Source organism: Ambystoma mexicanum, chromosome 1p, assembly GCF_040938575.1.
Source record: "Ambystoma mexicanum isolate Mex_15411 chromosome 1p, UKY_AmexF1_1, whole genome shotgun sequence".
Classification (NCBI taxonomy): domain Eukaryota; kingdom Metazoa; phylum Chordata; class Amphibia; order Caudata; family Ambystomatidae; genus Ambystoma; species Ambystoma mexicanum.
The window spans coordinates 680,566,994-680,592,625 of record NC_090921.1 but is presented as its reverse complement, the minus strand read 5'-3'; the positions used below and the strand labels follow the sequence as shown (position 1 = coordinate 680,592,625).

The 25,632-nt window shown below is 45.5% G+C and overlaps 1 protein-coding gene across 1 annotated transcript in view; it reads right to left on the bottom strand.

Annotated features, from left to right (window-relative positions):
• Positions 1–1,603: 1,603 nt before the first annotated feature.
• Positions 1,604–25,632, bottom strand: part of MLLT11 (MLLT11 transcription factor 7 cofactor) — a 50,825-nt gene continuing 26,796 nt past the window's right edge. The window contains exon 2 of the mRNA XM_069649774.1: positions 1,604–2,008. Within this exon, the coding sequence (XP_069505875.1) occupies positions 1,742–2,008 (267 nt within the window). The 3' untranslated portion in view covers positions 1,604–1,741. The remainder of the gene's footprint in view (positions 2,009–25,632) is intronic.

Sequence of the window (25,632 nt, the reverse complement as noted above, 5' to 3'; positions counted from 1 at the left end):
GCAAGTTGGCCTTCCAGAGGCAGGTGAGTCTGAAACGCAACTAACTAATCTACAGTTCTATCAGCCTTCCCAAGGCATTTACGTCTCAAATACAACTGACTCTGCCCTATTCCTTTTCCCTTCTTGTCTATTTTAGACACCATCTGTACATGGACGGACTCTACCTCATCCCTACAAGCCTTTCACCGGGACTGGCCGAACATGCCACTGACTAACCCCACCCTACCAGTGTTTCTGATACCAGCGAACCTGACACACAAGTGACTGTCGCAGCCCTACTGCAAGCCTTACATTTTACAGACTATGGTTCGGCCTAACCAGTCATTCAGGTGCAGGTAAGTCTGAGTGACCACTCAGCCGCACTCTTATCAGCAATTTATAGCACATGTCCAGGTCTGCAGGTGTGCCAAAGGCCGACACCACAAGTATCAGTACTCTAAACCACAGCTCTGTTGCTTTCACTCTGCTCTGATGCCAGAGGCACCCTACACATTTCGCATTGTCAGATGAAATGCCTGGCTGTGGTCATTTACCGTCGCTCAAAACATTCTGAAGTGGAGGAAAGGCATAAAAGAAACCTACATCTAAATAAATAAGCTAATAACAAATAAATACATTCCACAAGGTGGACATGTTCTTGGGAGTCAATATGTGTGTGCGTCAGCCTAATGTCCACTTCCCCATTTCATTAAGCCCTCAGCGCTACACATGACTGTTGGTTCATGCTTTCAACCATGAAATAAGAGGAATTAGTGGCGGGATGGGTGCAGAGGGGTTAGTGGTTATTTTAACCCTTTCCTTGCACCCACAAGGGCCTAGTTGTAAGGGTTATGAGGACTACCCTATGTCTGGGGGTGGCTAAGGCTGACAACGGATGAACACCCTAAACCTTTGTGAGCAAAATATGCAAAGCAAATCCATAAGCACTGTCACGGTGTTTGGGGGAGGAAATAAATAGGGCATGCGTGGTACCCCAAAGGGTATCACGGGAAGAGGCAGTGGAGGAGAGCCTGCTCCCCTCCTCAAAGGACACTACAGAAAGACACAAAGAAGGAGAACTCCATCCCATCTCATCCCACTACCAACATATTGTTCAAAACCTGGTGTCAAGCTAGGAGCTGAGACATGGAAGTAGGGTGGCACCACAGGAAAAGACAAGTAAGAAGATATTCTGCTCTGCAAAACAATAATATAGCAAGAAGCCTGGAGGAAAAGCAATCCACCCCTCAACCTGAAAGGATATCAAAGGAGGAGATACATTAGAACACACAACCTCACCAAAGGCATCACAGGATGAGAGTGGTAGGGCTGGACAGCTTAAGTAACGTTATCTCCTGCTAGGGCTTGTCCCGAACAGCTGGGTATGGACTAATCCGTTCAGATCAGAGGAAACAGCTGGCGCTGGAACCTAGGTTTAGTTTGGGACTGGATTTGACATTTTATGCAAAATATGTTCTCCTCCCCTGGGGCTTAATACAGTGCATTTGAGTCTAGCTTGAGGAAATAAAACCAAGAACCAGACAGAAATGCCAGAAGGAACTCCGTCCCCCTCACCAAAGCCTGATTTCAAAGGGAGAGCCGAACAAGGGGCTCTTGCTGAGCCTACTGTGCCAGATTTCTAGATGTTCCCCAGAGCCTTCTTGCACAACTGCCAAGATGGAACCAAAAGTCTGTTTCTTGACCTTCCAGGGGAGAGATTTGGGGGGCGGGGAGGGGCAGAGAAGAATTTTGGGTGAACTCTCTAGAGAAAATCAAAGTCCACACTTGCAATGGGTGCTCGCCAGTAGTTGAAGGAGTTGTACTGTGCTAGGTTGTCCTCTTCTCCTCGTCTCCCCCGGTCGCCATATCCTGGACCCTCGCTGCGTTTGTCAATGGACCCTGGTTTGAGGGAAGACCGCGGACACTTGATGCCCAGTCCCTCTAGCTCACTTAGGTCCAGCTCCGGAATTGGAAGCTTCCAGAAGACGTACGAGTTGTACTGGGTGTTCACAGTGTCCAGCATTGTGCTCTGCAGGAGAGAAGAGAGGGGAAAGGAAAATGGGGAGTTAGCCATACTTCATAAAAATGCTGGACTTGGGCAGAGCCCGCAGCACCCAAAGATGTGGAGACTTGCATGTGCCACTTAATTATTCTTATGCAAGTTTTATGTACATTGAACAGCTTTGTATTTTGAGTAGTGTTTTTTCCCCCCTCAACTCTGATACACTCCCCATTCAAAGAATAAAAGATTGCGATTTGTGGCGATACCACTCCACTGAAGGATTAGCAGACCAGGACAATGAAACATCACTTACTGAGCCCATTGCAAAACACTTATTTCCAAAAACGACTCCTTGTCCATTCAGTTTTAGATTCCGGGATGCCCCTTTGTACTTCATTGCTATTATCACCCATGCTATTATTCTCCTTTATCTCTTTCTTTTTCAATCTGGATTTGCCAAAGTATGATAGCCAGTAGTTTTGGGGAATAAAAGCGGTTGTGCAGAGGTGATAACCCCAAGAAATGATGGCCAGGAAGATCTAGCCTCAAATCTAGAGATCCTGTCCTGCATAAGCTGTTCCCCTCATAAAATAGAAAATAGGTGCAGGCAAAACATTAGGAGAGACATATGGATGACAGAATGGAATAGATCACAGAAAACTCTGGCTTCCATTGCCCTCCCAAACTCCTGCCACCACTAGTAAGTGATGAGGGCCAACTCCAAAGTCACAGGAATTACTGAGAGAGTGAATATAATATAATGACTTACCATCAATATTTGTATTTGTTTATTATTTATAGAGCGCACCTAACCCCAAGGTATCTGGGCACTTGAGCATATACAAGGTTGTTACAATTACAGAAGCAGTGAGTTAATACAGTTCACGATACAATAAATAATACAATAGAATAGTTCTTAGGACCAAGTTACATGAGGTCAGGTTGGAGATAGCAATAATCGGCAAAACAGGAATGAGAGACAAGTTCCAGTTCATTCTAGATACTTAGAGATCAGGGTAGTTAGGCGAAGAGCCAAACTTTTACTTTAGATCTGAAGGCACAGAAAGAGGGTTCGTCTTCTATAGCTGTAGAGGAGGAGTTCCAGCATTTGGCTGCCAGCACTGGGAAGCTCGACCCCGCTGCCATTTTCAATTTAAACTTAGGTATATTAAGGCAGTGCACGTAGGTAGATCGGGTGGAATGGTGCCATGAGAATTTGTCTGACAGATATTGGGGAGCTATGTTGGCCAAGCATTTAGGTGTAATGACGAGTGTGCAAAGTTTAATTCCGTCACATACCGGTAGCCAGTGAGTTGCGTCTGGTGGATGAGATATGGCTCAAACGTGGTATGTTCAAAGCGCAGCGCAAGGCATTGTTCTGAAGAACTTGTAATCTATTCAGATTCAAAGTGTTACAATAGTCCAATTTGGACACAATGAGGGGTCTGGCTGGAGTAAGGCAGCTATTAGTGGATAGAAAAGGTTTGCAGGCATTGAGGAGTTTATTGGTGTATGCAGTGGTTGAAGCTGTAGAATGTACCTGTTTTTAAGTGAAACGGTGGAATCTAAGCAGACACTGAGGGCCCTATTCTCATCCAGGTGGTAAGTACCGAAAAGGACGTTAAAAGGCTTAACAACCTTTTCGGTACTTAACACCTATTCTAAAGGTGGCGCATTCCTCCGAAGTCAGAAGGAATGCGCCACTTTCGGAATACATGTGGCGGTTTCTGGGATGGGATGAAAAACAACCTAGCAACCGCCACATTCGTAAACTGGCTTTTTGGAAGCCTAGTCTTGTGGCACTCCACCAGTTTAATATGTGCAATAAACTAGCACACATTTACGGTACCCTTTTGGTGCCGTTAAAGTGGAGGAGTGCCACAAGAAGCCTTGTTTGGTGTAAATGAAAGTGTTCATATACACCCATGTGTTGTATATGGAGACGTTCATGCACACCAAAGCAAGCAGCTTCAACTTTGTAGGTTGCAACATTGAAGCTGCTTGCTTTGGTGTACATGAAAGAGTTTGTATACAACACACGGGTGTGTGTATATGAACACTTTCATTTACACCAAACCTAGCAGCTTCAACGTTGCATCCTGCAACATTGAAGCTACTCACTTTAAATGAAAGTTCATATACACTGCACAGGCGTATATGAACACTTTCCTATACACTAAAGCAAGCAGCTTCAACATCCTGCAATGTTGAAGCTGCTCACTTTGGTGTTTAGGAACGTGTTCATCTGTATTCTCTGCAGCATTTTTGTAATATAACAAATATGTCGTTATTTTACAAAAATGCTGCTGAGATTGGATTGCGCCCGTTAGAACTAAAAACAGGCGCAATCCTCACAGATCAATGTTGCGCTCTACGAGGACGCCCAGGCCCACTTGAGAATAGTAGTGGAGCCTGGGCGTCCTCTTTTGGCACAGTGAATCGTGCAGTCGAGCACCTTCACTGCTGAAAGTTGTGAATAGGGCCCTGAGGGTTTTTACTTCTTTGCCAACTTTGATGGTGTTGCCATCGATGTTAAGGAGTGGTATCTGTGGTCGGGTTTATTAAGAAAAGGCTTGGCTGCCGACAATTAAGAGCTCAGTCTTGTCGTCATTTAAGCAGAGGCTGTGTCTGGCCATCCAGGATTGTATTTCACTGTAGATTTCATTCAGCTTTTCGGCATCTCTCTCATAGCAACCAGTGAGGGTGATGAGGACCTGAGTGTCATCTGCATAGTTTGTGTAGGTGACACCCAGGTTGTCAAGACGTTCGTAAATATATTATAAAGCGTGGGCGAAACACAGGAGCCTTGGGGTACTCCACAGTGGTATTCTGGTGGATTTTTGCTTTGTCTGTATAGCATTTTAGGTCAAATCTATTCTGACATATGTACTTGCACAAGGAGGTCTCTCCATGATAGATGGTTAGTTACACCCTTGTTTTAATGATTTTAGAGCCAAAAAAAGACAGACAGGAGCCAGTAAGTCAAGCGCTGCCAAAGATAGCCATTTGAGTTTGTGACTTCCTGATTTGATCTATTCCTGGTTTTAAAACCACTAAAAAAGATTCAACTGAAACACCGGACACCAAGATCTGTAACTTGATTTTTGAAAATCCCCAGCTAATATCAAAGAGTATGCTGGTTATTTACAATTTATTGAAACATACGTTTGCCCTCTCCCGAACTATGTAGCAGAAAGAGTCCCAAGTATGGTGCTCACCCGGTAAAGCAGAAGGAGGTGGGCAGCAGCATCTCACATGCAGTGTGTAACCTTAGCTCTTAGAGACCTTGCAGGTTATACCCATTTTGCAAACGGGGGTAGAGTTGTGCAGCAACCCTTCAACTATTTATTTCAGGGCAGGATTAAGAAAATAATCCCACCTTGTGTCTTGCTAGTGCCTTCCATGAGATAAATCAATCTACGGGAATAAGGTTTCTCTGCAGATTTGTTTGCCAACAGGCCTTTTAGAAAGGCAACACACCACCGTAGAGACGGAGAGGAACTTTATCCATTGAGGGACGAATTAGTTGTTTTTACCTTCCCTTTCAGGACATCACATAGATATTTGGTTCTTCCATTTGTGTTAAAAACTGCTGATGCCAACTGATGAGGAATCATAGGAAAAACACAATATGTACCAATGGTGGAACTGTGAGTTTGGCTGTGGAACGGGGTAGGTGGAAACAATAGGGCAACACATGTCTCATGAGGGTGCGGCAGAGGCAGGTTGACAAGTCGGTTGTACAGACAAAAGAAGGCAGGCAGCCCCTTGTTTTGTTTGAACTTTTTTTTTAAAATCACAGTTGGTCAGTCCATTGGAACATTAATATATCATCTACTTGCTGATCTTAACTCCGCTGCGACCAATAACTAGCATCTACCCGAGGAGATCCCCTTCAACATGGGCTTGCAACTTGTAAAACCTATGCTTTCATTTACAGAATTGAGCAATTTTTAGTGGGGTTGGGTATCTTATAGTAATGTATTATGACAATTGGTAGTGATATGTGTTATGTAGATATTGATTTAATTGTACTACCTATGGATCTGTTCTCGCATGTATTTGCTTATGTATTATTTTGTGAAAACATGTTAAATAAAGTTGGAAAGAAAAAAAAAAAGAATTGAGCAATTTATTCCAAAGCCTAGGTGCAAATAATGAACGTCTCATCTCTGCTCTGACCGAGTTTTAGGAATGAATAGTCTGTGGGTAACTGTCCTAGAAGTATCAGAGGTTGTCTCTGGGGGACCTGCAGGGCATTCATTTCTATGAATTTCCTGAGAACCATTAATCCAAGGTACTTGAGAACATGATGGAGGGTACTAGTTTCCTTGAAAGACAAGTGTATTTACTTTCCAATCTATTACAGGGTTATGATATCGAAACTAGGGGACTCACGGAATTACTTGGAAATGTGGAGCTGCTGTGGCATCAAAATGTATAGTTGTTCTGTGATGCTGAGCACACATCCTGAGTAAAGGAGGGGTGTGTAATGCAATAGGGCAGTCAATAATTGTCGTCTATGGACAAGACGGGTTCTACCTTATCCTTGGGAAGAAGTATTTTGTTTTTATGAGCAAAGGCCAAAATTACAAAATTCCCTGTGGCCCCACTATTGATGAAAGCAGTGATATTTTGTCACCTAGTTTTTGTAGAGTATAGCTCAATAAAAGGCACGAGAAGCACGATTAGGGACAATGGGACAGACTGTCAAACGGGAGTGGTTTTTAGAAGTACACAGACTCCCTATTAGGGGCGAGTAGGAGTGTCTCCTGACATTCCTCACATGGCGTATAAACATACTGGTTGACCGGTTTCCAAACAGGAAAAACACAAGTTCCATCTTATTTGTCTTTCTCTTTCCTAGCTTCATGGATTCAGGCTCGGGGATATTAGTGGGAAGGTATCCTGTCCAAATGGGGAATGGGTCTACTGAAAGAAGGGGAGAATGGAGAAGCAAATAATTCAGAAGTATGCTTCTCGACCCTGACTTTTAAAGCAATGTATTCAGTGATGGTATATGCAGGAGCTACAACTGGGCGTCCTTTAGTTTGTCTTTGTGTCTAAATTAAACAAAGTTATAGCTACCTCTCCTTGATCTGATGCGTGTAGAGGGGGACTATTCAGAAATTGTATTTTACATTGCATCACAAGTGACCTGAATTCGTTTGGATTCCCCCCTCCATATCTTTGATGCATGGGGGGCGAGGGTATAACAGGTGTGAGGCCAGGAGTCTGATATGCCAGCGATACCCTTGTTCCAGTATAACCGGAGCAGGTTTCCAGTGTTGCTGGTATTTTCGTTGCCAGTATTACCGGCGCTGGCAATTCCGGATGAGGTGATATCAGCGCAGGTAATTCCAGCAACTGTGTTCCAGCAAACTCCTACTTTTCAGGACCAGAAAAAGTGCTGGTAAGCAGTATTACCAGCACTTTTACCATGTACCGGCAAAGTTGTAATGAGGCTGATAGTCTTTTTTTGCTAATTGATCCAAAAAGGTACCAAAAGCTGTCATAGGTTGGAAAAGAACAATGTTCACTCAACGGTTAGTATTCGCTGTTACCTGTAATTTCTGGACTGCTATGGTAAGTTCCTTAAGTCTCTCTCCATCACTCAGGAGAGCGAAAAGGCTCTCATAATCTGTCAGAACCTTACTTGACTTGGAACACTCTCTGAAGTCTGGAGGAAGAACACTCCAAACCTGCGAGGATCCACCCCACCTGCTCTAGATAGGAATCAAGACACCTGGTTTTCCCAGGCAGGAGCAGTATGGGACACGCCCCCTGAAAACTTATGAAGACTTGGTGCTGTAACCCATAATCAGAAAAAGACAACAAACATGGAATAAGAAGAATCGTCCAGTACCAAGAGGATTCAAGGGACAGACTATGTTACACACAGGACTAACTGGGACAGCATCTTTGAGAAAACAGCAGGCTGATGAAGACTGCTGTAGCAGGTTTCTGGCCAGCAGGATGAGAACAAGGGTAGAGTGAGAAAAGGATCCAGAAAGCTAGAGATTTTAACAAGAAAGTATCTAACCACCGAAAGTACTAGGGATTCCTTCCACTTTATGCCGCTGTCACAAGAATGCTCATCTGCGCTCTTGCATGGATTCTGGATGTCAGCACGTTCGTTTTCCCTATGTATTGATGTCAAGTGTGAGGAAAGGACCTTCTGCTATACTGGCAAAGCCAGAACTACCTTGCGGCTTTGATCACAGGATTGCACAATTTCTAAGGCAACAGGTAAGCCCTTGGATAATAGCGAGGCAATCCGAGAGGATTCCCAACACTCCTCAGCTCCTAATTTTTTTCAGTACCACCTTTATTCCTTCTCCAAATCCTTTTTTTTCTACGGGGAGGTGGGGCGGTTGATGTTTGCCATCTCGTCGGGTTGATGTCCCTTGAGGGCCTCCGTTCGCCTCATCAGTACAAGTAGCGCATGCAGTGCCCGTTGGCGTCAGTTCCATTTTTCGAGCTAATGCTTCGAAGAATTAAGGTGCGCTTCGGTTCTTCTGTAAACTTCGATAGTTATTTACGTTTCGAAAAAGGTCTCCCCCATCGGCTACATCAATGCCTAAGACAGGCTGCAAGACGTGCCAAGACTGCATCGAAGATGTCGATCACTGACCCCCACCGCATAGGTCTGTGGTGTCTTGGTACTGGTACCTCCGACTGTGGTTCCTGTCAGACGAGGACCGAAAAAAAGGCTCTCAGGGAGCGTAAAGGTAAATTGGTGATGGGGAAGTTGCCTTCGACGCCTCCTTCGAACAGTTCAAAGAGAAAGACCAATGAGTCGAGGGATTCTTTGATGTAAAAAATCTAAACGGTATCGATTGAGAAGTCGTTCATGCCATTCTTCGTCTTCTTTGAAGAAGGCCAAGAAACTGCGTCATAGGTCACCTTCGGCCTCCAGTGATTCCTCGGCTGAGGTAATCAAGTGTCCAACAAAATCAGACTCCCCAGCAAAATAGGATGCGTGTCGAGATTGCGGCCACAACCTCCTCGAAGGACATGCAGAGAGCCCAGGCCCCTGTTGATCTGCGAAAAGACAAAGGGAAGTCGAAGACAAAATCTTCGAAACCGAGCCTTAAGCCGGTTCTGCATCGAGAAAAATCTCGATCCGACGCAAAAGCGAGGGCTTCGACGAGTCAGGAATCCAGCCCATCGAGGGTTCCCTTGAAGTTGACAACATCGATGCCTTTCGCTGACACCGCCGGCGTCAGAGCTGTGAGCACCAGTATCGAAGTAGACACTGACAAAGGCGATCCTGACTTCGAAGTCATTGTCAACGATTACTTCGAAATTGTCAAAGCCGGTGGTAGTCCAGGAAAAGGTTTTCAAACCTTTGCCCAAAAGAGATTAAGTCCTTATCAGCCATCTATGAAGACAATGAACAACCTTCAGATAACACACCATGACCATTTGGGTTTCAATTTGGCACCCTTAATGTGCCAGATGAATTGATTTCTGACGAGTCTAGATTAAAGGACTTATATGACAACCTTCAGTCAGCCAGTGGGTTAGATACTTCTCCCGAATTAGAATTCGGCAAATCAGATCCTACTGAAAATGCTGACTCCTCATATAGGAGACTAAGGAGTAAGGTTATAGAGTTTTTAGGTGGAGCAGGCCTATCCCTCCTTTTGAGCAGGATGACAGGACAGACATCTTGAACCAGGGTCCCCAGAAAGATCCAATTTTGCCATTTCACACTGCACTACAAAAAAGGGCTCAGCTAATTGGGAGACACCAGAAACTGTGTCTGCAGTGTATACAAATGTTCCTAATAAATACAGACCATCCAGCAGCAACCCAGAGTATCTGAATAAACATCTAACAGCATACCCACCCATCCCTCCTGATAGGGATAAGAGTGGATGCCTGGGCAAGAAAGGTATTTACTGCTGGCAGTATGGCGTTAAAGTCAACTAGTGTAACTTGTACCTAGTCAAGGTTTATGTTTACCCTGTGGAACTGCATAGCTATGGCGGCTGACCACATCCCAGAAGGACAGGAAAGAGACTCCTTCCCGGCAATCATCAAGGATGGTAAGGAGGCAATGGGTGAATGTCTCCAGTCAGGTCTGGATACTGCAGACAGCATCAGCAGATCCATGGAAACTAGCACAGTGTTACACAGGTTTGCGTGTTTGATGAAGTCCGGGTTTGCACCAGATGTGCAAGCTAGACTACTCAACATGCCCTTTGATGGCTCGAGGCTGTTTGGCAGCAAGGCGGATGAGAGTTTGGAAAAGCTGCAGACCTCAAAGACGGTGGCTAAATCCCTTAGCGCTGCCATTAGATCGCCTCAACACCCCTACTCTCGCTCGTCTTCCTGGAGTGGCAAGTCCTTTTGATTCTACTCCTCAATTGGAAGAGGAAGAGGACAAGCTGGTCAACGAGGTCTGAGAAGATTCCCTCGTGTTGCTAAGGCAACCCAAGCAGCTGCAAATTTACCATCAGCCACCGCTTCAGCCGCCTAAAAAGCACTCTGAGGCCTTGACCTACAAGACCCTGGTGGCAGGCAGACTTACTCAGCATCTTAACGACTGGCAAGGCATTACTTCAGAAGCTTAGGTACTGGAAACTGTGGCCCAATGTTACTGCCTTCCCGTCCAAGAAAGGCCTCAGGATCATCCACCGGGGAACAACTCTTTCAAAATTCCGGATCCGCTCCCTGTGCAGGAAATTGTGGCCCCCCCCTAGAGAAAGGTGCAATAGAACATGTGCCTGCAGCGGAAAGGAACAAGGGTTGGTATTCTTCATACTTTCTGATTCCCAAAAAGGACAAAGGATTGAGACCCATCTTGGACTTAAGAAACTTGAACAAGTTCCTCAGGAAGGACACGTTCAAGATGGTTACCCTTTCCCAAATCCTTCAGGCTCTCCAACTCAAGACTGGATGGTATCATTGGACCTTCAGGATGATTACTTTCATGTGCATATCCATTTCAAGCACAGAAAGCACCAGGTTCATAGTTGGCGGTTCTCATTATCAGTTTCGAGTTCTGCCATTTGGGATGACTTCCGTTCGAGGGTTTTCACCAAGTTCATGGCGGTGGTGGCAGCAAGTCTCAGGAGAGGGGGAATTCACGTCTACCTCTACCTAGATGATTGGTTGATCAGGGCTTGTTCACCCGAACAAGACCGGAAACATCTCAGCGTAACCTGACTCTCTCCACTGACTGGGCTTCTCCCTCAATTACAAAAAGTCCCACATAATACTATCTCAAAGACTCCACTTCATTGGAGCAGTCCTGGATGCTTTATTCGGGAAAGCCTCACCACCAGAGATGAGAGCTCAACACTTTCTGCAGATGGTCACCAAATTCCAGTACCCAGCATCTTCCGACCTTCGATTTTTTGATGTTGCTCAGTCTCATGGCATCCTGCATTTTCCTGGTGCCAGAGGCTCGCCTGAGAATGAGATACCTTCAATGGGCTCCAAGGACTCAATGGTCACAGTTTACAGGCAGAATGTCAGACCACCGGAAAGTTCCGAGCAGAGTCTCTCAAGACCTTCTGTGGTGGGCTTACAAGGACATTTTCAAGGGAGAATCTTTTTTGGCAGCCATGGCTGGAGATAACAGTATTGACATATCTCACTCACGGGTTGGGGAGCCCATGCGAAATATCTGACAACCAGCAGTCATTGGTCTTCATCTGAGTCCAAACTACACAACAACCTTTTGACGCTAAGGCAATCAGACTAGCGACCTCAACAAGAGAGGATGTGTAGGGTCACTACCACTGTGCAGAGAAGCAATGCAGCTTTGGTCAATTCAAGAAGGAATCTCGCTCTATCGGCAGTTTGCCTAGCCAGCGAACAGACATGGCAACGAGTGGGAACTAGCTCAGGAAGTCCTTCAGGAGATCTTTACCCTTTGGTGAACCCCTCAAGTGGATCAGGTCGTGACCGGTGTCAACCAGAAGTGCAAACTGTTCTGCTCCAGCGTATTTCCCCACAAGAGGAGCACTAGGAGATGCGTTCGTAGTGGACTGGCAGTTTCCACTCCTGTATGCGTTTCCTCCAGTCCCCGTCATTCCTCACGTGATCAGGAGGTTGAGAATGTTCAGGAAACCCATGGTCGTAATTCCCCCCAGATAAGGCCAGGGGGACATGGTACCTGGATCTTCTAGACATGTCCATCTGCCCTCTAATACGTCTTCCACAAAGAGAGGATCTTCTTTCACGAGAGGAGGGTTAGGTTCTGCATCCAGAGGTCAAGACACTCAACCTTCACGCAAGGTTTCTGGGAGGTTGAGGTACAAAGATTGGAATCTCCTGGATGACGAAATTGAGGGCTTGCTTTTGCCCAGAGGGCCAGCAACAAAATCTTTGTACCGCTGCCCTTGGAACAAGTTCAGCAGCTGGTGCAGGGATAAGAATGTGGATCCCTTTCTATGTGACACACCTATGGTGCTTTCCATTTTGTGAAATCGAACCAAAGCAAGGTCTCTAACAACCTTTTAAAACATATGTACCCCTACTAAGACCTACCGACACCAGTTATCCACCTCAAAACAAATATGGGGTTCAATAATCCTTGCAGGCATACGGTTGAGTGGAAACAGCTAATCGAGAGAGCTATACTTCGTAACAATTTTGGTTTCAATAACATCTGATGGTACAAAGATACAGACAACCTTCAGGTATATCATTAAATACGTTACCTGTATATCCTTGTGGTGTTCAGGATCTAAGCTAGGTTAACTAAGATACTGATGAAGCGCATAGATTTATTTATATATTTTAATTGTGTACCCAGCCATATAGGGATCCCATGGAATAATACATGGAGAAAATGGAGGGAACCATCCCTTGCCACCTACAAGAAACATTTCCTACACATTTTCTGCCCCCGAGTAATATCCGGCAACTATTAGCCATAGTTATAGAAACTTATAGAAGTTGGGCTGGGATTGGTATAGTGGGAAATTAGGTTGAGATAACCAACACCGTGTATGGTGAAGTGAGGGAGACATGTAAATGTACTAAGATTGTTGTATTTAGAATTAATGATTTTGTATAGGTTTTTAGTAAAATATGTATTTGGTATGATTTAGCGGGTGATTACACTTGCACTCTGATGTATTAATAACATTGACATGTGCATTTGTTAACTCCCTATATTTGTTTTAAGGTGGATAACAGGATTCCTTAGGTCTTACTAGGGGTACATATGTTTTATTAAAAGGTTTTTAGAGACCTTGCTTTGGTTTAATTTTGCATATTAGATTCCCATTTAGTAGGACAGTCTTACACCATCTAGTGGGATGCCCACTTGAGAATAGTGGCTTTCCTTTTTGTTACATTTGGCAAATCTGGAGCTCCAGACTGGAAAAATAAATTTTTACCTGGTAGCGCTAACTATTTTCAAGCCCGCTTCAGAGGAGGATTCATATTTTAAGATCCTCTGATTGTTTAATTCCTAAAAGGTCTTACTAATGTATTTCCACAGTTCCATTCAATGTCCCTGTATGGGATGCATTCCTTTTGAGGCTTTACACTCATGCCCATTAAGACTTTTAACATCTATTTTGCTTATTCTATTATATTCTAAAGAATTATTTTACTGCGCCAACTCGCCCGTAGGCCTCAGAACGCTCACAGACAATACAAACAAAGAACACAAATCAGGAAAACCTATAGCAGTAACACAAAGTCAAGAACAGGGGAGAGCGTTAGCCCGCAGGGTAAGCGAGTTGCAGGCTCTTTCCTGTAAACCTTCACATACAGTTTTCCATAAAGAAAAAGTTGTTCTCAAGGTGAAACCTTTTTTTTTTTACTTAAAAGTAGTCTACGACTTCCACTTGTCGGAGAAAATTACTTTACCAACTTTCTATCCACCTCCCCAATCCGGGAAAGGAGGAGGAAAAATGACAGACTGGACCCAAAAACGGCTCTCACTTCTTACATATCTACAATGGCTCAATTTCGCCAAAATGACCAATTATTCATTGGCTATACTGGCCCCAAATTGGGTCCAGCTGTTACAAAACAAACCATATCCAGATGGATCATCCTTGCTATTGGTGAATGGTTACAGATTAGCGGGCAAGGACGTGCCAAAATGGCCTAAGGGCACATTCCACAATGGGTATGGCAACCTATGCTGCTCTTCAAAGAGGTGTACCAATCGAAGACATTTGTTCAGCGGCTACTTGGTCGTCTGTTCACACTTGAGACATTACTGCCTGGATTCATTGTCCAGTGGGGGGGGGGGGGGGGACATTTGCGAAAGCGGTCCTTCATTCGGTCCATGATTAGAACAAAATGTAATTCATACTCCCACTCCCAAATTATTACTGCTTTGGGAGTCTATCTTAAGATGAGGAATACGTGGGAGGACACAATCCATTTGAAGAACTGGCAACGTTCTTTCGATTGGATGTTCCTCCCACGTATTCCTCATTGCCCCTCTTAGCCTACCCCACCGTACATTTTACGTGTTCTTACACTTTACGCTTTCTTGGAGCCTACAGCATGCCTGGTAATTCATCTTCAGGGAGAGAAAAACTAAACTGAAGCCAACGGGCGCCGAATGTGCTACTTGTACTGATGATGATGATGTCGACAGTCGAATGGCGTCCCTCAGGGGACATCAACTCGACGAGACGGCACACAGCGCCCCCCCAATCGAAAACAAATTTCGAAGCAGCTGAAGCTGGAGAGATAATTAGCATAAGATGATGGATACGTGGGAGGAACATCCAATCGAAAGAACGTTACCAGGAGTAAGCAACTTTTTCTTCTCTACCACTCGCTGGCCCTCTCATTTATTATCAATCATGACTCCCTTATTTCTATCTTCCTTCCGCTTGCCCCTTTTTTCTTCTAGGTGATTTCAACTTACATTTTGATTCTGTTCACTTTCCCTCGGCTTTCCACCCTCTTATTGACTATCCCTTTTCTCTCTAAATTGTCTCTCTCATGTCACATCTTTGGATCTTATTTTTATCTCTAACCCTTTTGACACTTCTTTGTGTCCCATTTATTCATCCGATTCATTAATCTGTTTTGCGTCACGATCTTCGTTCTTTCAATGCGTTTTATCCTCCTTTGGCTTTTTGTTTCTCCTCCCTCTTAAATCCATTGCACAACTCTTTCCTGACTCTGCTGCTCCTTCCCTTCTGTCTTCTCTCACTTCCACTCGAGTCTCTTTATCCTGCCAGTCTATTCACTTCCTCCTGTAAAACCCCTCAACCATGGCTTGCTCCTTGTTTTAAGTCTTTTCGTTCTTCACTTTGTAAACTTGAATGTTGCTGGAAAAGTGTCAACTGCCTCCTGATCTCGACCAGCTTTCCTCTCTTCACGCTTCCTAAGATTCTCTCCTCCTCTCTGCTAAAACACTATTTTTCCACACTTACTCTCTCCTCATCCCTCCATTCCCACTGTCTCTTTCAACTTATAATATTCTTTCTCCACATCTGCCGGATCCTTTATTCCCTCCTCCCCCGCCCCCATCTGCTTCCAGGTTTGCTGACTACTTTACCGGTAACGTTTCTTCTCTCTGTTCTGCCTGGTCATCCCCTCCACCACCTCTCCCACCCCATCACCCTTCTATCTTTTCCCCTTCTTTCAGTTTTTTCTCCCCTTACTGATCTAGACACTGTACACATTCTTTCACATGCCCACCCTACTGCTTCTTTTACTGATCATATCCCTTTATGCTAATGTCTTCTATCTATCGTCAACTCCTTCCTGATCCCTCATTAATCTTTCTTCTTTTATTTTTCCCATCCTTAAAGATACCACTATTATTCCCATCTTCAAAAAAAACTCTGCATTCTAACTTCTGCCCAATTTCCTTTCTTACTTTTCTGTCTAAACTGTGTCTACTCCCAGTTTTCTTCTAAAATATTTATTACCTTCTTCCACCGCTACAGTCTGACTTTCGGCCTGCTCATTTCACCTACACTGCTTTTCTACATGTATCCAATTAAATGTCAGTCTGCATGTCACAATAAACTATCCTCTATACTAATTCTTCTTAATCTCCTTGCAGCCTTTGACATCATTGACCACCTGCTCTTCTTGCCACCCTCTCCTCGCTTGGCCTAAATGACCCTGTTCTGACCTGGTTCCGTTCGTATCTCCCTATTCGTTTTTACATTGTGTCATTGGCCGGCTCCCTCTCCTCCCCCGACCTCTCTTGTATGGTGTCCCCCCAAGGCTCCATCCTTGGCCCCCTTTGATTCTCCCTCTATACTATCCCTCTTTCCTTGCTGATCTCCTTTTTCAATCTCTTGTCACTTCTGTACCGATGATTCCCAAATATTTTATCTTTTTCTGACTTTTCTAATGGCTTCATTCACAAGTCTCTGCTTGTCTTTCCACTATTCCGTGCTGGACTCCTACCGCCTTGTCCCCACTTTCTTTTATTACCCAGCTCTTCACCTTCCTTTTCCAACTTTGCCTGTAAAATCTGTAATTCTTCTCTCTCCTTTTCATTTTTCACTCACTGCACGCAATTGTCATTTTCTTTTCAACCTTAGTTGCGCTTGTCCATTTCTCTTTTCATGCCTCTAAACCTCTTCTGCCCTCATTTTTTCCTGGATTGACTACTGTTCAGCCCTCTTAATCAGTCTTCCTGCAGCTCGCCTTATCCCTCTTTGTTCCATCTATAACTACTCCATTTGCCTGCTCTTTTGTTTCCCTTCACATACTTCTATTTGTGTCTCGCTGTTATCTGCTTCTATTCTAACCTTTGAATCTCGGCTTGTGTTCCATTTTCTGTGTATTGTTTTTAAATGTCTTCATGGTCTTGCTCCTTCATATATTTCTTCTCTAATCTTTCTACTCCCTTGCTCATTCCCTTCACTCTATGATAAATCCTGCAGAGTCCTTGTAAAGACCCTACCTAAAGTCTCCTCCCAGGTGGCCAGGGGAGGGCAGCCGCTACCTGATCCCAACCCTGGGGGTGTTGTTAGCCGGGAGGATTACCCGAGAGTAATTTTTGTCTTCCTCTAATGAGGAAGAGACAACAATACCGGAGTCTAAAATGGCCTGTTGCCAGACGATTTTCTTCCCCAACGCCAACTAGTCCAATGATGATAAAAACTGTTCCAATCAGTGCTGTATTGCAAGTAGAAATAATTTCCCCAAGGTTAAGCATAATTGTAGAGGTGAAAGCTCTCATGTTCAACAAGGGAATATGAAAGATGAATCTGTGAATATTACCATATTCGATTCTGAAAGTCAAATTCCCTAAACAGCAAAACCATGCAGTAAAACCTTATTATAATCGTTATAAAAATGGTTAGAGGATATGAACAACGTTTGGAACATTTATTCCTTTAAAAAGGAGTGAATTGAACATTGGGGACTTCTTAGTCTCAGTATTTTTGGCATTGTGGGACTTGAAGAAGGATGCAGAGGCTTTGAACTGCAGGTTGCAATCCATAAAGTCCTTAATGTCTGCTCTCCTTCTACTTACCATATCTTTTGTGCCTGCCTAAAGGCCAATCTCTTGTCTCTTCTCTGATTCCCAATACCCAACTGATCCATTTGTTTTCACTTTACTGCCCTACTGTTGTACAGCTATTTTGATTTTGTGTTAACCTCTTTGACGAAAGCACTATAAAAATCTCAATAAATACAAGTACACATCAGGCAAGTTCTCTAGTTCTGGCTTAGCCCCAGCTGGAAAGCTCCAGAGACTATGCTACCTCGCACCGTGCAACTGCACTACCGGACTTGCCATACCGGTCCTCCTTTTTTGGCTGGCGCCGCTCTGGTTTGAGTTCTTAAAACATTCGATATCAGCTCTTCCTGGCAGACCCAATCCTCGGAAGCTAGATCCTGTGCTCAAGGAATGTGGGAAACCAGTATCACCAACAGCTGTATTGCCCTTCTGCAATCTCTGGCACTGTAAGGAAGGCATTGAATCAACAGTAAAACGGACAAAGGGTGTTTATTGAACTTCAAAAAGGGTTGGAAAAACACCCATCCAATCCTAAAATCCTAAATCTATGGATGGGAGCAAGCTACAACCATCAAATAATAACGCTGTCTTAGTGGGGTCATGTCAAAATAAAGGGCCTATACTAATAAACCTATTTCCAATCCTTACCTCTAAATACAAGTAGTGTGGGAAACAGCATTACAAAAAGAAAGAAGTGTTCAAGAAAATATGTCAGAATGCTCGGCTGTTGGCCTCCCTTACCCACGTTTTCAGCAAGGGGCAAGGCGGTACACTCCATTTTAGCACAGTCTCTGGCTTCTCTAGCACGAGGATACAGTTCAATCATTAGCTTCAGAGCCTTCTGTCTCAAGTCTCTTTCACTCTCAAAGTCTCCTCTTTCAGAGGGCCTGATGTGACAAACAATTAGTTATTTTCCTCTTAGGCTTTCACAAGTACTCAATTTCTCAGGCGATTCACTATTCACCTTGGATCCCCTAAGCTCAGATCCTCTTTACCACACTGTTCAATTAGTCTCCCTCCGCCGGGCTCGGACCAATTACTTTTTTTAACACAAATTGCTTTAATCAATAGCTCTCAGCTGACCTCCCTCTGCCAAGCTAGGGACCAAATATCATCTATTCTATCATATATCTATCAACTACGCTGACGATACCCAAGTACTCCTCCCGCTCACAGGACGCTACCTTCAGGACGCAGCCACCCTCCAGAATATATACGCCACCATCCAAGCATGGATGGCCACGAACGGCCTATGTCTTAACGGTGACAAGACCGAAATTCTCATCCTTGGCCAAAAATCCACTCTCAAGAACCTCGACCCACTCTACACAAACTTCTGCATAGACTATTGTGTCATCCCAGTTCTACCTTCTGTTAAAACACTAGGAGTCCACATTGACGCATCACTATCCATGGACAAGCATAGACATGGACCATTGTCTCTGCCTCCGCCCTGAGCACTAAGCTCATTAATGCCATTAAACCTTTCCTAACCAAAGATTATTGCTTATCTATTGCCAGAGCCACCATTGGAGCCAAGATAGATTATTGTAATGCGCTATTGCAGCCCTCAATATACCTAAAACGGGACCACATCGCGCAAGCCAGAAAGGCAGCACATTGGCTACCTGTCAAAGAGCACATTACATTCAAAATACTTACCACTGCACACAAATGTATTAACCTATCCGCACCCTCATACCTGTCTGATACTCTAGTCAGATCGCACTCCACTAGACCAACCAGACAATGCCACACCAACCAACTTAGGGTCCCACACACCAAACGAGCTAGAGCAGGTAGAATAAGCTTCCCATACATTGCCCCAAAGCTTTGGAACGCACTACCTAGCACACTCAGAGCAGAAACCTCTCTCACTGCCTTCCGAAAAAAACTGAAAACCACCTTGTTCAACTAGTTCCTCCTACGACATCATCTCCTCTTCCTCTCCTATCTTCTCCTTACTACTCTCTTGCAACTAAGCAATGACTTCATTGTATGTATAACAAGTCATGTCTGTAACAAGAGCCACGATGCCCTACAGGCTGCATGTGCGCTTAACAAATGCGAATAAATAAATAAAATATTTTGTCATAGATATTAATAATTTAAAGAAAGTTGAAGACTTTCAAATGTGCACAGAGTTTTGCTTGACCCGTTGCAGGACCACTTCGATTTTCACAATTCCTTTTCCTAAGGTATTGTATATTGTCTTCAAAGTTCAATCACTCACTGGTTGTTCAATTTTTCTCACGTTGATTACCACATACGCTTTCACTATACAATGTTGTCGATTGCAACCATGTTTTCAACACAGACCAGTTTGGCATCAGTCTCCCCAACTCACCGGCTGTGCTGACTTCACTAGTGCTGCTTGGTTGTAGGAGCCAAGGACAGTACCTCAGCGGCAAAGGATTCTCCCCGCCTTGACTATCGAAGTGGGAGAGCCCTGGGTACCTCTGACACACAATGCAGGATTCTTCAGCCTGGATTCTTGGTCTTATGTTTTCTATTCTCATAGGCTCATGAAAGTAACAGTCTTTCGTTGAAAAGATCAAGGGCGCTTCCCTCCTTGCGATCCTCTTTTGTCTTGCCGTCTTTTGCCCTGTATTAAACTGCCATCTTGGAACTGTTGCTTCCTCATGTGCTTTGCCTTGCTCAGAGTGTGCGCTCGTGTTCAGCCTTTTATCCGTGTGGGGGAAGAGTGATGAATTCAGGTGTGTGTAATGGTCAGTAATTGCCTGACCATTATATTGGGACATGTCAGGATTACGGCACGGGTTTTAGTCAGTTTTCTCTCACAGTGAGCTGTCTATGAGAAAGTGTTCATGTTGGGAAAGGGGATTTGGGGGTGCTGAGTTCCTAAGTATCCTACCTGGTGGGATGGGGGTAAAGGTGTTACAGGGAAGGGGAAATTGCAACTCGCCATCCGGTGTCCCACTCCCCGAAGACCCCTCACCCAGGTGATTCTCCCGCACTGGTCCACCCCTGGAACTGGATCCAAAAGCGACGGCTATGTCCTAGCCACCTGGATGACAGATCCCAGGGCACAAGCTGGTGAGACACCTTTAGGTTTCTCACAGCACCAACCCCTGACTTTTGAATCACTCAAATGAGCATAATCGCTCTTTCCAAGACTCGGGAGGATAGCTCAAGGGCAACGTGCTCGCCTTGGAAGCAAGACGACACGGAGCACCACAGGTTCCATCCCAGAGTCTGCGCTTAGAAACCTCTAGGTATTAAGCGGATTATAAATAACCTATCAAATCAAATCCAAGGGTCTCTGGGTCCCCTCTGTACTAGTGTTACAATGCTGGAGTACTTGATGGTTGCTGAACAACATACACATCAACTGGCCTGGAAAAACTGCCACCTGAATACTGCAGAACTGCTTCTCCAGTCACAGGGCATTGCTCTCCAAACACTCTGGCCCTGGCAGTTCTATCTTCATCCCTGGGCCTCTTTAGCATCATGGGTGTTTTACCAATGAACTCCAGGAATTTGTCCTTGGGAGCACGTTTGCACCGAGATAGGTATCTCGTGCCAACGACTGCCCCTATTCACAATACTGGTCCCGCTTGGTCACGTGAACTTGTCAGTCTGAACCGAAAAGCATTTTACATAGCTGCTACCACTTTTTCCTTTTCAGGAAGGACATTGACTCTAAAAGAACTCTCGAGTTCTACAAAGTTATATTCACTTGTTAATATATTATTTTTGCTTTCTCCCCTCCTGCCGCACCATCCCCTCCGATCATGCATCTCCCTTGCTCCCTCAACAGGCCTGTTGGCTTTTTTCCCCCTCCCTCCTCACCTACCGGATCCTCCAGCCAGGTGCCTCTCCCTCTGTCACCATAGACGGCATCAATGGAATTGCTACCAAGTACCTGGTTCATCTCTGGTGGCCATCTTGGATTGGAAGCCGCTTAATGAAAGGGGTGGATTTACCTTTTTTAAAGCACAAATGCTACCTGGCTCCTGGGCACAATGGACGTATACCAATAGCCTTCATTGTGGCGTTCACTGGTGGTGAAGGCCATTAATGGCCCACAGCCCAGCAGAGGCCCTTGCTTGCTAGGGCCTACTTTGGCATGGGCTATGAATGGTCCTCACCATGCTAAATTCAGATTGACCCTACAACGATGTCACCTTTGAGGAACCATTTGGGGATTTTGGGCTATGGACGAGCACTTTGAAGGTCAGTGTGGAGGAGTTATAAAGAAAATCTCCCAATTTGTCTCCCCACTCCCCAGCTTCCTGTGCCAAGTAACATTCCAGGAAGAGCGTAAGGAATGCAGGGACATGTGGCCACCATATGATCGTGAATCTTGCAGGGAGTGGACACCCAATGTTATGCACAGTTTACCATTACGCTTTAGCCAACATGTGAAGATGGAAGCTTTGCTTGCTGAAATAATACGAGAGCAGAGTGTCCCTAAACGGATACGTAGCAAACACCACTCTGACCACCGCTACTACGGTGATGAATCACACACAAGCCGATTCTTACAACAGAAGCCATCAGCCCGTCGGGCGTTTTTTTTCCTACACATGTTATGGGAGAATGTTGACTGGTAAGTGTTTTAGTGGTTCCTTGGAACCCTACGGTGGAATTCCCAGCTGTGGTTCGAGTTCTGGGTTCTGACCTGTCGGTTGGAGGTGCTCTGTGGAGGCAGCGTGCTATGGGGTCCGCCCTTATTAAAGCTTCTGCTGTACCTCAAGACTGTGTCCGCTTCCATTACTGCATTGGCGTCGAGGCGGCAGACCACGTGGGAGCCATGTGTGCAGGCCTGGAGTTGGTGGAGGGTCCGGACGGCCAGGCATAGGCTGTGGCCTGGGCTGTCTAAAGACTGCAGACTGGCAGAGTTGAAGCACAGAGCACCCCAGCCAAGATTCTCCAATTAGTAAAACGTGTGCGAGCAGTCAAGGCTTAGGTCTCAGGAGGTGATGCAGGCTGGTTCTTAAGTACATTGTTGTCCCAAAGCATCCACAAGGGAATGTCCACACACTATGTTATTGATAACACAGTCCTTATATAAATAAGGTTCACGTTATATACACACACTCACAATAACACACTTTGTACTCTGGCAATACTATATTGGCAAATATATACAGGTCTACGTTGTACCGCTCTTAACTATCGATTCCTTTGAAATGCATCCACGGCTAATAGCTCAAATAACATACAAATCAGATTGTAAGATGAATCAACAATAGACCACAGAAAGAAAGCAAGGTGAATTAAGCAATCGCAGAATACTGGGTCGCGACCCCCGAGACAGTTCTGTGCGAGGATCCCCCCACCTGGGCAACCTGTAAATAAAGCGTTTTGACAAGCCCAGTCCAGATATGCTTAATATAGTCTTCATTCCTTCTAAATGTTGTACGACCCCAATGTACCTGGTTTCGTAGAGTTCTTCGATGAGTCATCGATGGGCCCTTCTTGAGTGATCTCCCTTTAGGGAAGGAGCCACGGGTGGTCGAGACTCCAAGTGAAGAAAAGGTGAATGCTGTTGTCGGGGAAGCAGCTTCTATCCTCGTGGTGCTCATTGACGAAACTCGTGAACGTCCTGTGAAAATGAGGCGTGCGGTATACCTCATCGACAGTTTGTTGCTGCAAAGTGTTAGTGAAGAACTTTGGCCCAGCAAGGATGTCGGGTTGTTGGCGATCGGGACATGACCACAGCTGGCTGTCGGTTCTTCAGCGGCATCTTTGAGGTCTTCGGGTGGCGGGACACCCACAAGCAGATTTTCCTTGCTCGTCAACGACCATGACTTTCTCTAGCCGGACAAAGTGGTCAACGATGATGAGCAAGGGAGTCTTTGGATCAAATGTCTTAGGCAAAGGTGGAGCGCGTAGCAGTTCTGGTCATTGAACAGCACAACGTCAAGTTGTCCCCACGTCTGGGCAACACACTTTGACAAGCTTGCAGCGGTTATAGCAAACCTGCGAACCCTGGTCAACGACGATGGACTTGGATGTCTGGGTGCTTCACTTCAGATTCAGCGGCGGTCCCCTTCTCCGGTCGGCAGCCTTTTGAGTGTCTGACTTCCACGGAACTTTGCCAAAGATCAGCTGGTGCACGATGGTCCCTCATAGCTTGGGAAGAGGTCTCCTAGCCAGGTCCTCTCTTGGATCTGTTTCTTGAAGGCACAGCAGCTTTCAGATTATGTTGAAGGGAACAGCGGTTCACCTTCTTCCGGCTCGGCTTTGAGAGTAAGCATCAAGTATCGACTTCAGCTTCTGAACGATTTCCATCAGTCAGTGAGAGGTCCCCAGATATACGGTTTGGTCTCTCATTCACTCTACTGGGTCACACTCAGGCAACCAATCATCCAGAAGGGCATTCATGCAGGCAGGCAGCCAATCAGGCTCACAGTGCATTCAGGCCATTCTTCTCCATCAAGACACTCACAACACTGCATGTGGATTCGGACAAGCACCCAGCCATTGAGCACTCCACACTGCATTCATCTCAGTTTCGGGCAGGGCTGTCTCAGCCATTGTGTTCCACACCAGATACTAGACACCCAGATCATGAAATGCGTATTTGTCACACACTCCATTCATCCAAGTCCGACCCCACGGCCGTACCCACAATATACAGTCATTGGTAAGGCTCCACCCAGTCAGGCCTGGACTTCCCCACAATAGCAAATATGGAACTTCCACCCAACAGCCAGTCGGGGTGGGGGGGTGGGTGAAGGGCCAGAGTCAGGGCTTCCCGGGACTTCGGGAAAACAAGGTAACAGGTGATAGAAAGCAAGGGGCTAGAGGGGCCATCTTGTCTCCTATCAGGAATCAACGGATTCCAATGGCAGGGCCTGGGTATCCCAAAATGGAGGATATTCAGCACACCTGTCAAGTTCAGCATGGAGCTGCCACCAACCCATACCCTGCTCTGTGGCCAAACACAGGTGCCCAAAAACATACACTAGAAATACATGGTTGTACCCCTACCCATGGGTGTTGTAAGGGTATCCCATGGGTCTGTTCACCACGACTAAAAAGAGGACAAGCCGTACCACCAGGAGTCCCACATGAACTCCTGTGCGGAAAACAAGACAGAACATACATGATAAACCGACTAAAGGACAAGGATACGGAGGCCCTGTCCCTCCAAAGCATTTCCAGCATCACAGGCTGCACAACCCTGTGTCTCGCTTTTGGGTTCGTGGCCAGTGGAATTGGGTGATCCTGCTCCCAGAGTGTGGTCTGATACCAGGGGCCAGGCATAGAACCAGATTCAGGCAGGTGCGCAACCGAGGCATTGCCGCAATGACGTGCTTGCTCCTCGAACATTAGAGGAGCCCACCCTGGCCCATCAGCACCCACGTTGTCCTGTTGGCAGCATTTTCGTTGTGGGGGTGTCAACTGCATCTGCGCAGTAGCAAATACCTGCAGACATTTAAATAAGGCAAATGTGGACATCCCCTTTTAGTGCTGGTGACCAATCAGCTGGAGTGTGTTCACATTATGCAACAAAATAACATCAGACCCCTCTGGCTTTTCTAGCAAGTCCAAGACCACCAGTTTTGTGGGACTTGTGGGTGGATGCCTTCAAGGTTTGAGGGCAGTAGGAGGCGTGGCTTACAGTGATGACCAGAGGGAGGCAACCCTTTTTAGCTGCTTAGGCAGCGAAGGACTCAGAGTCTTCATGCACTTGCCTGGAGAAGTGGTGCGTGTGGCAGCCCCTGGCGGCAGGAAGGAGAGACTTATGTGCTTGCATGAAACAGTGCTCAAGAAGTTGGAAACACGTTTTGGAGGCTTAACGTGGTACTCAAATGCTATAATTTCTTTTCTAGGGCGCAGAAACCTGGGAAGTCTATTGATGTGCATGTTACAGCCCAGAGGACTCTCATAGCCACGTGTAAGTTCACAGGTGTACAGAAGTAGTATATTGGAGACCAAATAATGATGAAATCAAGCAAAGCTAAAGTCAGAGAGAGATTGTGGATTGCCAGAAACCCTCCTTTGGACAAGGTTATAGAGATTGCCAGCGCTATTTAAGAGTCCAGTACGAGTGTACAAGCTATTACCGAAAGACCTGACAAACTTTTACATGGTGATACTGTGCAGGCGGTATTGACCGCCAAGAAGAGTGCAAGTGAGGCAAGGGGAGGGCTGAAGCACCTTCAAGGGTGGATGGACAGACAAACGGATACAATAGAACTTCCCCCGGCGGAGGGAAGACAACCATGCAAAAAGTGCAGGT